The 14,382-nt window shown below is 42.2% G+C and overlaps 1 protein-coding gene across 4 annotated transcripts in view; it reads left to right on the top strand.

Annotated features, from left to right (window-relative positions):
• Positions 1-14,382, top strand: part of SELP (selectin P) — a 40,641-nt gene that overhangs the window by 12,734 nt on the left and 13,525 nt on the right. For 3 of the 4 annotated variants that reach the window (XM_077901592.1, XM_077901594.1, XM_077901591.1), the window contains 8 exons: positions 356-742; positions 3,972-4,079; positions 4,529-4,714; positions 5,608-5,793; positions 6,379-6,564; positions 8,030-8,215; positions 10,380-10,565; positions 13,948-14,133. In XM_077901592.1, coding sequence (XP_077757718.1) covers positions 356-742; positions 3,972-4,079; positions 4,529-4,714; positions 5,608-5,793; positions 6,379-6,564; positions 8,030-8,215; positions 10,380-10,565; positions 13,948-14,133 — 1,611 coding nt within the window. The remainder of the gene's footprint in view (positions 1-355; positions 743-3,971; positions 4,080-4,528; positions 4,715-5,607; positions 5,794-6,378; positions 6,565-8,029; positions 8,216-10,379; positions 10,566-13,947; positions 14,134-14,382) is intronic. The other variant, XM_077901595.1, reaches the window with a different exon arrangement.

Below are 14,382 nucleotides of genomic sequence, written 5' to 3'. Positions count from 1 at the left end.
GCCACCAAGACATTTTATGTGTCATTTAAATTGGGCAAATTCCTCAATATGTCTCTTCCATTTATGAAAGGAGGAGAAGATTAGATGACCCAACTCTGTTATCACATGATTCCAAATCTTTAATACTAAGGATCCTCAGAGTACAATTTCCTATTCTGACTTCATGTGTATTTTTTTAGGTAAAAGATGGAAACTACTCTTCTTCCTTAAAACAACCAGACTAGACATAAAATAGTCATGTTTTAGGTATTTTTCTTCCAGTCAGAAACTCATCTGACTACTTAGAAGTGTGTTTATGCTCATAAAATCCTTCTGGTTAGGGATGTTAACCTGGCATTCACTCTCCTTCACCCAGAATTAATAAAGCAGAAAGAAGTGGCAGGATGGACCTATAATTACAGCACGAAAGCGTATTCATGGAATTATTCCCGGATTTTCTGCCAGAAGCACTACACAGATTTAGTGGCCATCCAGAATAAAAAAGAAATTGCTTACCTCAATGATGTCATACCTTACTACAACTCCTACTACTGGATTGGGATCCGAAAGATCAATGATAAATGGACCTGGGTGGGAACCCAAAAGCCTCTCACCGAAGAGGCCGAGAACTGGGCTGAAAATGAGCCCAACAACAAAAAGAACAATCAGGACTGTGTGGAGATCTACATCAAGAGCTTGTCGGCCCCTGGCAAGTGGAATGATGAGCCCTGCTGGAAAAGGAAGCGGGCGCTATGCTATACAGGTAGGATCTTCTCTACTCTGAAGTTTGTCTGTTTAAAAAAAAAAAATGCCTCCCCTCGTTCACTGATACAACCACTGAGTCGGTAACATTGAGTCACAAATCCAGGGAAGTGAGAACAAGGGATAAACTATAATCAGCACTGTTGAGGACCTGAAAGGATATAAGATCAGAATTGGAGAAAACTGGATTTTTGAAACCATAAAGGACATTTTTATGATCATCTGATCCACCTTCCTCGTTTTGTAACAGATGAAATAGACTCTCAGGAAGTTTTAGTCTCCTAAATTTATGTCCTGAGCTTTTTTGCACCACTCTGCCGTAGTATAAGAGATGGTATAAGTTGAAAGGTAGGTTGGCCCCGCCCCCAGGAGACAGCTCTAATTCACACCTACTGCACATCAGTATGTTGCAAGTATTGTTATTAATTTGTGGGTCATGAGTCTATTTCGTGTTAGTTTCATTTAGTCCTCATGAGAACCCTCATCAATCAGGTCCTCTAGTACTCTCATTTGACTGATGAGACAAAGGCTCAGGCTAGTAAGGAATCTGCTCAAGGTTCTAAACTACTTGATGGTGGAGGAGCCATACGTAGACTGATGGTGGAGTTGGTTTCAAACTCATGATCCAAAGTTGGTGCTTATTAACCACATATGCTACTGTACTCTTTGCTCTACGTTCTCACAAGACAATGTGAAAACATGACCAACAATCACAAATGCTTTATAGATTCCCTTCAACAACAGCATGTATTCAGGTGTGCTGGACTTTGGGAGGGGCTGGAGGTGTGAGGAAAGGGGAGAAAGAGGTAACTGGGAGTGCATTTATTTGCTTCTCACCAAAGTAAGCAGTTCCTGAGTAAGCAGACATGCATGGAAGCTTGGTCTTCATATAGTCATGCACCTGTGCCAGAACCAGTTCCATCTTTCTGATGTGGATTCTCATGTAGAGGCGCTCTTTCTGCCCCATGTAGCACCCAAACACTGTGGCTAGGGAGAGACTTGACCGTCCCGGGCAAGATAGTCCTGAGTCCTCTGAGCCTCTTCTTTCATAAATCATCTTACAGATGCCACACTCTGCTATGTATGTTCTAAACTCTTTAAATTATAAATACATCCCCTCAGAAGTCTTCCTCCACTTTCCCTCTACTTCTCTCTCTCCTCACTCAAGCCTCCTATCCGAGGGAAAACATATCCATAAATGCTTTGTCATGTAGTTAGGTCTTATTTTGTAAATAATTTATAAACAAATGAACAAATAGATTTATTAATTTAAAAAAATCACAACCTGTTCTTTATAGGCCAGGATGAACATTACCAGAATATTTGCTCATCCTGCTGTTCTCCCCGTCAGCTCCCTACACTCCCTGGGTTATGCCTTCCTGAAACTATGCCTGTAAGATTAGTTTGGTTGCCAGTAGATGCTCCAGTATGCCTCTGCTCCCCCTCCCTGCTCAACCTTCAACATCCATATCTGCAAGACTATCTTCCCCAACAAAGCTTGCAAAAAATTACAAGGAAGAAAAGGGATCAGAAACCACTGGTATGCACAATGCCCACTCCTCTAACCTGCAATAATGGTGCATATGGCTAATTATTGCAATTTTGCCTGAACACAGCCAGTTTCCATCTCCACCAATACAACACTCTAGGCAGCCACTATCACTGAGTCACATTTTGCCATCCAACACATAAAGGGTATAGGGGAACCATCGACTCTCTGTGGGTCGATAAATAGATAAATAGAGTATCATCTGTCTGCATCAACTGTCTGCAGTTGTAGACTGCAACAATAAATTAAGTTGGGCCGATTCTCTAAATTTTAGGATTTGCTAGACCACAGAACAGCCTAACAAAAAAGATTCATTCAGTGAATCATCATTATGTCTTTTCCTGGGTATTCAAAGCTATAGAAAGTTACTAACCTGTCTGAAACCCTGATGTGGAGTAGAATACAGACCATTGACTGTTTTCTAATTTCTAACATTCTGAGATCCTGAGGAAGTTACAATCAGAATAGAATTTGTGTGCTCCCAGAGCATAGGACAGACAGGTATTGCTGCTGGGAGACACTGGTAGTGTCAAGGTGAATAGGATGGAAGATGTGGACCAAACCTCTGTCTATTGGCTACTGCTCCTCCTGCATCTTCCTGTTACTTGGAACCCTACCCAGTGCTCCCGTGCAGCTTCACCAAACTTGCTGGCTGCCCCAGGGAATGTTTTCCTATAGAACCTGCATAACTTATGGAATGAGAGCATCTCAGAGTTGAGATCTAGTATAATCCTCTATGTGACATATGAGTTTCCTTTTGTAATGGACCAAAGTGGACCAAGTGTGGTCAAGGCCTAGTGCAGAGGGAACATCACCAGAAAATAGTCTAGCCTCAGACCTTGCCCCCCAGTTCTGACCTCATCAGCAAAATTATTCTCAGTGCTTTCATAATATCAATTCTAATGTTAACCCTCCATCAGGTGCATAGTGTACACATTCCCAAAAAGTCTCTTGCAGGAAAGAAACCCTAGCCCTTCTGCATTCAGACCTTCTTCTATTGAGAAGGGCCTGGCTGGCCAGTCATATTGCCCACACATAAGCCTGGCATAGTTGGACCTGTGAAACATCTCTTCAGCAGACTGTTTGTCCTGTACCATGAAGAGGTCTTAAGCATCTCATTTGCTTCCTCTTCCCCTCCACCATGTGGTGTTGGGTGCAGATTTGAAATGAACAAAAGGTGCAAGGGCTTTGACCCTGATCTTGGGCCAGTTGGCCTCAGAGAAGTAGCTTGCCTGAGGTCGCATAATAGTAGGCAGCAGAGCCAGGATCCTGATCATATTTATGTGACCCCTCACATCTGATTCCTAACCTTTGTCTGTCATGGGGGCTTCTGTAATGATACAACTCTAAGAACATTATTGGTTAAAAAGCCACAATCTGTTTTGTACCACATAGAGGAGTTTTTCTGTCTACACATCTAAGAGTGGCTCTTTGTCTCTCTGTGCCACACATAACAATCCCTCCTTAGGCAACTCTAAACTCAGCCTAAAGTGGAAGCTATGCACTGCTCTGGTGGGCTCCTACAATGTCCTTCACAGGGACCAAGCTGGCACACCAAAGGACACTGTCATTTTCTGCTATGTGGCTGGCATGATCTTATCTAAGAGGGGCTAAGAAAAGTCAGCTTTTCTTCACATCTCCTGGGAATGCCCATGATTCTTATCCTTCTGTATCCATGCAGCCTCCTGCCAGGACATGTCCTGTAGCAAGCAAGGAGAGTGCATTGAGACCATCGGGAACTACACCTGCTCCTGTTTCCCCGGATTCTATGGATCAGAATGTGAATATGGTGAGGCCACTATTTTGTTGATATTATTGTAGCCATTGGTCTTGTGCTGGAAGTGGTGCCAGGAAGCAAACTGTGTTGGAGACTCTCCAGTGAATAATGGCTAGTCCTGGCTCTCTCTATGGTCTGTCATTTGGCCCCACTTCAATTGTCCCAAGACACATGCTCTGGGTAAAACATTTCATTAGAACATTTGCTCAGAAAATCCTAAAAGGTAAAAGGGAAACATAAAGGAAGCAAAACAAAGGCTGATTTTGCTCACTTGAAGTAAAAACCAGTGAAAGACTGATTATTTCCCAAGATGTAGTCAATACAAAGGAACCAAGGAAAGATGACCAGGTTGGGTTAGAAAGACAGGGTTAAGAGGGTTATACAAATAGCTTCCAACTTCTAGAAAACATGACATTGTCTTTAAACCTGCAATTTAAAAAATCAATATTTTGTCCCTACAGTCAGAGAGTGTGGGAATTTTGATCTTCCACAGCATGTGCTCATGAACTGCAGCCACCCTCTAGGAAACTTCTCTTTCAATTCAGAGTGCAGCTTCTACTGCACTGAAGGGTACGAATTGAATGGACCCAGCAAGCTGGAATGCTTGGCTTCTGGAACCTGGACAAATAAGCCACCACGATGTGTAGGTATGTAGAGTCTATTCTTTCTATCTTCACTGATAACTAGAATTTCAGAGGGGAAAAAAGCTTTCTCCATTAAAAGCATGAGAAGTAGTGAGTATCTGCACTAGATGGGGAATTCTGATTTTTACTATTATCCATCAATGAGAATAACACTAATACTGGTTTTCATGATGTTTTGTATCTATAGTGAGATAATCAGCATAATTTTTGATTCTCAAGAAAAAGCATCACAAAGGGATCTACCTCTCTTTGTTAATTGCAAAGCAGAGTATAATAATGAGGATTTAGGGCTGAGTATTATTAATTTGATCATTTTACTTTGCTTGCTTCTTTATTTTTTTAAAAAAATTTTTCTTTATTGAAGAGAGAGAGAAAGCATGAGTGGGGGCAGTAGGAGAGGGAGAAGTTGACTCCCTACAGAGCAGAGAGCCAATCCCAATTTGGGGCTCATCCCATGACCCTGGGATTATGACCTGAGCCAAAGGCAGTCACTTAAGCAACTAAACCGCCCAGGTGTCCCTTACCTTGCTTCTTTAAAAAGTAAATGACTGGGACGCTTGGGTGGCTCAGTGGTTGAGCATCTGCCTTTGGCTCAAGGCATAATCCAAGGACTCTGGGATCGAGTCCCACATCAGGCTCCCTGCATGAAGCCTGCTTCTCCCTCTCCCTCTGCCTATGTCTCTGTCTCTCATGAATAAATAAAGTCTTTTTAAAACTAAAAAGTAAATAAAAAATAAGGATGTTTGGATCCTTTATGTTAAAAATACCATTTAACCAGCCCAGTGTATCACCTTGTCCTGTAGGAAAGGTATAGATAGCTGCTCTAGCATCCTGAGGTTTCTCAGGTGCTGAGCATAACCCAAGGGCTCATGCTATTGCTCTGTGGCTGTTTGTAGCTACCCAGTGTCCACCCCTAAAGACTCCTGAGCAAGGAAGCATGAACTGTCTTCACTCTGTCGAAGCATTCCAGTATCAATCCAGCTGCCACTTTAGTTGTGAAGAGGGATTTGCATTAGTTGGGCCAGAGGTGGTACAGTGCACGGCCTCAGGGATGTGGACGGCTGCAGCCCCAGTGTGTGAAGGTGAGTTTCCAGCAGCTGAGGGTGTGTAATGTTCACTGCACCCAGTTCTTGCTGTGAGTACAGATGACAGTGGCCAGCTATGGAGAAGTTTTCCTGAACTGTCATAACTTGACTCTCCTTCCACGTGCCACTCAGTACATTGGGTACATCTGGGATAAGAAAAAGGTGTCAGGCACCAGAAAAACAAGTCTGACTTCACTAAAAACTAAATTTAGAAGTCCTCCCTTCTCCCAAACTCACAGCCCCACTCCCCACTCAAGCAGTTACAGAATGGCTCCATTCATAAATTTCTCTCAAGAAGGAAAGGATGGCATCTACATCTGTGTAGAATACCTACCTGGACAGGTTTATAGAGATAAAAGGAATAGAGGACATTAGGGAAAAGCTTGGAAGACTCTTTTCTTTAAAGATTAAGATTACCCTGTGGACTGGTCCTCCAATTCTGGACAAATATCGGGAGAGACTCTTAGAGTTTCCTAGGTCTACCTGAATTTCCTGGGGTAGTTTTATCACTGCTCCCCCACTGTGGGCCTGGTTTTCTCCTTCCTTAGTATCTTTCTCTCTCTCCCTGGTTCTTCTCTGCAGTTGTGCAGTGTCCACTCCTGGAAGCCCCTAGCAAAGGAACCATGGACTGTGTTCATCCCCTCGCTGCCTTTGCGTATGGCTCCAGATGCAAATTTGAATGTGAACCAGGTTATCAAGCGAGGGGCTGGGCCTCACTCCACTGCACTCGCTCTGGCCAGTGGACTGCACCCCCACCAGCCTGTGAGGGTAGGAGTTTCCTTTAGTTGCCCCCTTCCACCCGGGATAGGGTTATGGCACTGTGAAAAGATCAGGGGCTCTTCACCTCAGGATAGCCTCCTCCAGACTGACACTTGAACAGGTTGCCCAACCTCCAGGAAGTATGCTTTTCTCATCCATGAAATGAGCTAAGAATTGTCAGGTGCTTTTGTGAGAATGAAATATATAAACAGTACACAATTAAGCATGTGTAAAGTAGCTAGCATTAGACTAGGCATTAGATTTCTGCCTTTTTTCCCCTTCCTGACTTATTGGTAATATAGGCTGTGGGACAAGTCCTCTACTCGAGAGGAAGTCAGAACACTGGCTATTAGGACAAAGAGGGGGCTTCCCCATGATCTTTTGGAGGCGGCTTTGACTATGGAGGGAAGCACACTGCAGTGGCAGAGGCTGTGATGCAACCCTTCACAGTTGCACAAGAGCACAAAACTGAATTCTGTACAGTTGCCTCATACCCTCAGCTCATAAGGCAGAAAGGGGGGAAATTGAGGATTGGATCAGTGAGTGCCCAGAAGACCTAGATTACAAGCCCAGCCCTGCTACTGTCCAGATATAAGACCTTAGGGAAATAACAATTCTGAACCCCACTTTTCTCATCTGTAAAGGAAGAGAGAAGCATTAGAGGATCTTTGGTTCTTAGAGGCCCCAGTTCTATAAAAAGCAAAGGTCTAAGCCCCGGGTTTGATGGGGGTCTTCATACTATGAAAAAACCCAGGAATAGCCTGGAGACAAAATGCTTTATCAAGGAAGCACATGAGGAAACCAGTCTTTATCAGAACTGAGGTCACTCGGGGCTTAATTTTGTGCAGGAACTCCCTTTGGGCTGCACTCACTTTGGCAATTGAAGTCTGATGAGGATGACATCCTGTGTTTCAGAGACATGGCCCACTCAGGATCATTTCATAAGCCTAGGCAATTAATAGTGTGTCAACGATAAGCTATGTTATTCCAGCTTTTCCCTTAAAGGTCCAGCCTGTTCTGTATCTATTCTTTCCACAAATATCACCAATAAATATTTAAAGAGTACCTTTGATGTACCAAGTACCGCCAGGCCCTGGGATATAAGTATAAATGACTGAGCCCAAGCTCAAGTAGATTGTGGTCCAAAGGGCAGCAGTACAGTAGTGTCTGCACAGTGCAGACTCACTAGACATTAGAGCTCACTAGAGGAGTCCCTACCCCTCAGCTGGGGTAGGCAGGAACAGCCTCCCAAGGATGGTGAAGTCTAAGCTGAGATCAAAGGGCAGGTGAGTGATCTAGGCAAAGAGGTCATAGGACAGTGATCCAGGCAGTTTCCCTTATGGTAAAGGGAGGATTCAGGGTTCTGAACATACTGATAATATGGGTAGGAAAGATGCATCTCTTGAAAGGCTCTCCTGAGAAGGAACTGAGCCCTTCCATTACCCAGTTTCAGATGACAACTTTCTCTATTTAGCTGTTGCCTGTGGGCCACTGAAGAGTCCTGTTCATGGAAGCATGGATTGTTCCCCATCCTCGAGAGCATTTCAGTACAACGCCAGCTGTCGCTTCCATTGTGCTGAGGGTTTCAGGCTGGAAGGAGCTGACCTAGTCCAGTGTACTGACTTGGGACAGTGGACAGCACCAGCCCCTGCCTGTCAAGGTACTGTGACATTGGAACTTTCCTTCTGCATCTCTCATTTCATTAAAGGCATCACACCTACATTTAGAAGTCATTCATTTATTCGTCAGACATTCACTAAGAACTACTAGTGCCAGGCCCTCTTTGTGCTGCCCTAGGGATGAAAGCCTGGGTAAAGCACATGTTCAGGACAGCATATTAGAATTCAATGTGAAGCTTGCGCTGGTTGATATAGTGGGTTGGCATGAAGGAGTTGGGGGTTGGGAGGAAGGAGGAATGATGCATGAGCAATGACGTGGGAAGGTAGAAGAGTAATGGGCAAGGCATTTGATCTAGTTCTGTCATTTCCTGGCAACAAGCTTTTGATCTCTGAAGTTCAGGGCCTCTTGTAAAATAGGAGCATTTGTGGTTGTAAATTAATGTGTGTTTACAAGCAAGTTTAAGTTTAAGCAAGCTTAAAACTGCTATGAGTTTTACAAATGTATGTAAAATAATAATAACATTACCTTATATATCATATATCTGTGATCTGATTTTACAAAGTCATCTTTCAATAGTTCACGTTTTCATATTTGCTCTTTCAGATTAAAGGCATAGGGAAGTCACTAGGATTATTTTTATGAAGGTTACTCCACACAGAAGACATGCCCCAGGAAGGCAGTGTTGGCATTTCACGTTGCTATTTACTGGGCTCCCCGGGCAGTTTATATGAATGAATCCCCTGGATTCATAAATGTGTCCATGAGTGGATGAAAGGATAAGCCAAATGTGGTTTATATGTACGGTAAATATTATGTAGCCTTAAAAAGGAAAGAGATTCTGACATATCTAATAACATGGATGAACCTCAGGGACATTCTACTAAGTGAAACAAGCTGGTCATAAAAAGACAGATAAGGATAAGGTATGAATGCACTCACGAAGTCCCTAGAGTAGTCAAAATCATAGAAAAAGTAGAAGAGAGGTTGCCAGGGGCTAGGAGGAGGGTAAATGAGGAGTTCCTGTTTAATGAGTATGGAGTTTTAGTGTGAGGTGATGACAAATGATCTGTAGCCGGCTGGTGGTGGCGGCTGCACAACGACGTGTTACTTTTTATTAGTGAACTGTGTACTTAAAAAACAGTGAAGTGGTACATGGTAAATTTTATACTATGTATATTCTACTGCAATAAGAAAATAGAAAAACCAAAAAAATGAGGCAGTGAGGGAGTAGATGACCATGCGCCACGATGGTGAGGGAATGGGATGTGTCGTGAATGTATTGTCAGAGAGACAAAGACACAGAAGGGCCCTTTGCTGTGCTTAAAAGAGAGGGAGGGATCTTAAGGGATCGCTGGGGCCATTTTTGTCTCCAGGCATGTAAATGTCATCACACTCCAGGGATAGTTGGATACTCTCTTAAACTTCCCAAGATATGGTCTCAATAACTCCCTTGCCAGGTTCCAGGTGTTTTCTGCTATGATGGTCAGGGTCTGCAACTATGTGTACTTTTAATAGTATCGTTACTATCTATTACCACCATAGCTGCTGCTGCTTGCTGCTACCAGCAGATAATATTTATTGAGGACTTTATAGTCTATCTCCATAAGATAGTTACGATTATTGTTCCCATCTTTAAGATGAGAAAAAACAATGTATTAGAATACACCTATGACCTTCTATTTTATATGCTTGAGATCATAGCATATATATATAATTTTTATTCTGCTTTTTCACTGAACGTTGTACATCGAGACACCTCCCATATCTAGGTGGAATATATCATTATTAGTGACCCTTAATATTCCTTTCATCGACCCGCCATAATTTATTTTCAGCTTCTGATTAGTGGCATTTGTGTTCATTTTCAATATTTTGCTCTTACAAGTAATGTTTCATTAAAAAAAACCTCTGAATTGATTTTTTGATATCCATCTTGATTACATTCTTAGCATACATTCATGGGTCCAAAAGCATAATCATTTAAAAGTAATTCATGCATCTTGCGAAAATACTTAACAATGGCTTAGAATTTTCCTTATAAAATCCCTCACGTGCCATTGTGATGGATGCTTTTCTCATCTTCCAGTTTAAACACACCCCATTCAGAAATATCCATTCTTGGCACTAGAAAGAATAAAAGGGTGAAAACCAATGAGTACTTGTGTATTACTCTGTCCTCACTCTCTTACTTCCTCACCTCATAGCTCTGCAGTGCCAGGATCTTCTGGCTCCAAACAAGGCCCAGGTGAACTGCTCCCACCCATTTGGTGCCTTTAGGTACCAATCAACCTGCAGCTTCACCTGTGATGAAGGCTTACTCCTGGTGGGAGCAAGCATGCTGCAATGCTCGGGTACAGGGAACTGGAGTGCTCCTCCCCCAGAATGTCAAGGTAAGGTGAATTCTTTCTGGCATCTTGTAATCAATTGTAGGCTGTATTTTAAAAGGCTATATTTTAGTGGTGGTGACTGTCTAAGGACCAGAAGCTTGAAATGGACTGGAAAATTAACAAACACTTTCATCCTGTAACTCACTGATTCCAAATGCAGGTCCTTTAGTGGCCAGGCATATAACATGAGCAGCACAATGCTTGGCAATAGGAGATAGGGAATGGCCCCTACTGTAGAACCTGGGGGCTTCTATCATAAACCAGGTACACCATTCTCTTGGCTAAAAACAGTGTCTAGAAAGGAGGCCAGAAGAAAAAAAATAGCTTCAGGATGGTTGTCCCAAGGCTGACCCGGCACTTTGTTCCTAGGAACTATAGAGTATATGGCAGAATGGGGGCAACCTACAAGTATAATAGTGCAATGAGAGGGGCAAAATTCATAGGTGCCTGGCTGCAAACCTCCTCCAAGTTCTGTGTAGGAATGGAGAAATACACTCAGGATACTAAGTGAAGAGTGATGAAAAGAGGAAGATTTTCTCTAAATGCAAGATTATAGAATCCTCAGAAAATAAAACATGCACATTCAGCCTCAAGATGTAAATCTGCATTGTACTTGACCAAAAAGAAAGCCAGGATAGTCTGCCAATATTTTATGAAATAGAACTGGTTCTAATCACTTGTGTTTGGGATCTGAAGGCCAGATACACTTTTTATACTCCCCATTCCTTTCTCCACTCAATGTGCCAAATTCTTCAGTTAAATTTATGCCAATATCACTTTGTTTTTATTTTTTAAACAATTTTATTTATTCATTCAGGAGAGACACACAGAGAGAGGCAGAGACATAGGCAGAGGGAGAAGCAGGCTCCTCACAAGGATCCTGATGTGGGACTCGATCCTAGGACCCCAGGAACACGACCTGAGCCAAAGGCAGATGCTCAACCATTGAGCCACCCAGGTGCCCTGGCAATATCACTTTTATGAAGCAAGATTTTCATTCATAAAAGCAACAGAAATACAAGAAAAAAAAGAAAAAATCCTCTTAAATACAGCCTGAAATAGGCATGGTTAGCATTCTTATATGAATTCTTCCAATATTTTTCCCGTTCACTTTTCCCTCTATGCAATTAGTATTTTTATGATGCATATGCAATTTTAATGATAAAATCAAATAGGTAAAATACTAGATAATTCTGCATTGTTTGCCTTTGCCTTTCACTTTGTACAGACTTTTAACATCTGAGTGAAAGCAGGTAGACGTGTTTTTAATGAAGAGGAAACCACTTGCTATTCAGGTCACACACCAGTGTGTTCACACACACACACACACACACACACACATATACCCCACTGTTAAGTTAGGTCAACAGTGAATAAATGAGGGAATGAATGAATGAATTCAACAGAATTGGACATTTTTCATTTCCAGGCACCAGAGAGCATGGCAAGCCACTGGTGCTGGGGTTGAGTACACCCTGCAAGCACGGTCTGGAAAGATCAGAGTGAGGCTTGTGACCTTGACTTCTCTGCTTTAATACTGGCTACACTGAAGCCTGGATATATTACAAAGTCCATGGAGCTTTAGGGAAGAACTCAGAATCCCTGAGGAAAGTGATCACACTGATTAAAATACTTCCACAGAATTCTATCACAGTAATCAGAGTTTATAGTTCATTGCCCCATACTGTCCTGCCTGTGGGTGTTTCACAGCAAGGAGGTTGACACTCACCATGGCTTCCTGTGACCTTCCAGTTCCCTTCTGCTTTTAGCTCTTTGTTTACTCTGACTGAACTTTCTCCCTATTGTTGCTGGGTGAGCATCAAGTGAAATACCCAAATGTGGGTTGGGCAGGAAGGTACATGAGGCTTGCAACCCTCTAGCTGTTGTAAGACTTCTGAGAGAATGTTATCAGACAATTTCCCCTTTCAATGTCCGCTTTGCCCTATTGTCCTCTGATATGCACCCCAGCTATCAAAGGCAAGGCCACAAAATAGCTGGAGATGGATTCCATGGCCCCAAGACTCTCCCAATATGTCCTTACAGGTTACAAGCTTCTTGAGTTGTCTCCTCTCCTCTCTCCCACCACACACACATATACTGAATAAAAGATGTTTCAAGTGGCAGAAAATGACTAAGTCTTTGGAGAAGTTGATCAGGTTGAGGGAAATGTAGCTGCAAAAGGAGGGGGGAAGGAAAGAGAAAGATATAAAAAATACTCTTGGAACCTCAAGCAGTTCAAGTCAGTGACAGAAGAATGGCCCCGGGTTCAACTCTACTGTCACCAGCTCTGGTCTAAAGCCATACACAAGTTAATCAGACCAAACAGTGAAGAAGAAACCCCTAAACCATGCATTCCTTTAGTCTTCATTTTTTAATGTCAACATGTTGAACCTGGGCATTATAGCTTAATTAATTGGCACCGGGATATCTCAACAGCTATTAACATTTACATACAGTGTTTTTGCTTTTGAACCTTGTAAAAAATTTTGGGGAGCTGTGCAATGCCATTCTCCACATTTTAGATACTGAGGCCCAGAGAGGTTAAGTGACTTGCCCAAAGTCACAAAGCATGACCTCCAACCCAAGCAAGTCCCCTAGCACTTCAAACTCCATATGTTTAAACTGTGGTAAAGAACCATGAGATCTAATTTACCTTTTTTATAAGTGAACAAGTAGAGTCACTGGAGCTGGTCATAGGATGACACTGATGGGAAGAGTATTTGCAGATGGCCAGTTACATTATGTGCCTACTATGTATCCATGATTTTAAAAATATTTTTAAATTTAATTTTTACATTTGATTTAATTAACTTATATTTTATATAACTAAGGATCCCTGCAAGGCAAGAAGTATTATTTTTCCAATTTCATAGATGAAACAACTGAAGTTCAGAAAGGTCTAGAGACACATTGCTGGTAAGGAACACAACTAATATTTGGACCCAGATTCTTTCTACCCCTTAGTTGGGGAAAAGAGCTTTTGTGAGGGGAGAAAGTATTTTACTTCGTTTTCCTATTTCCAATCATTTGTCACTGCTTTTTGGCAAGGTCATTAGGTCTTTTTTCTGAAGGTGTCAAGGAAGCAGCTACTTCCATGCCTGTCCAGGGACACCTGAAATGAGCTGCATCACTATATTTCCAAACCACCAGCTCCCTTTTAGAATAGCCTCTAAAGCTTTTTGTGGGTGAAGGTTTCAGAATGCCAATCAACTGTTAGCTGCTGCTATTTTATATGCCCAAGACCTCTAACTGGTGATAAAACAGCATGAAATTCAAACAATCATTTATAACCAAATACTGCCCCTATGTGTGCATATACACTAATTTCAGGTTACTGTGTTCTAAAATGACCCCTTCTCTCCTCTGTCTACTGTACCCATGATAGCCATGAGCTGCACACCTCTGCTAAGCCCTCACAATGGAACAATGAGCTGTGTCCAGCCTCTTGGAAATTCCAGTTATAGGTCCACATGTCGATTCACCTGTAATGAAGGATTCTCTTTATCTGGACCAGAAATATTGGATTGTACTCCATCTGGACATTGGACAGGCTCCTCACCAACATGTGAAGGTAGGATCATGGATCTCTCCTTTCTTATGGCTTCTCAGCTAATATAATAGAAGGAGAAATCACCAGGGATTCGTGTAAAACTGTTCTTAAGATAAAAGAAACACACTCTCCACAAAGCATAGTAATTTCTGTCTTGCTCTCTGAATATTCCTATAACTTTAAACATTTCAGTTTCATATATACTTTAATATCACTATGACATTTGATGTTTGCCACCATCCTGAAATAATGGGGAAAGGCGGTGTTCTC

This window comes from Canis aureus, chromosome 6 (genome assembly GCF_053574225.1).
Source record: "Canis aureus isolate CA01 chromosome 6, VMU_Caureus_v.1.0, whole genome shotgun sequence".
In the NCBI taxonomy this organism is placed as follows: Eukaryota; Metazoa; Chordata; class Mammalia; order Carnivora; family Canidae; genus Canis; species Canis aureus.
Note: the sequence above shows the minus strand (reverse complement) of the source record. Positions and strands in the feature narration are given on the sequence as shown.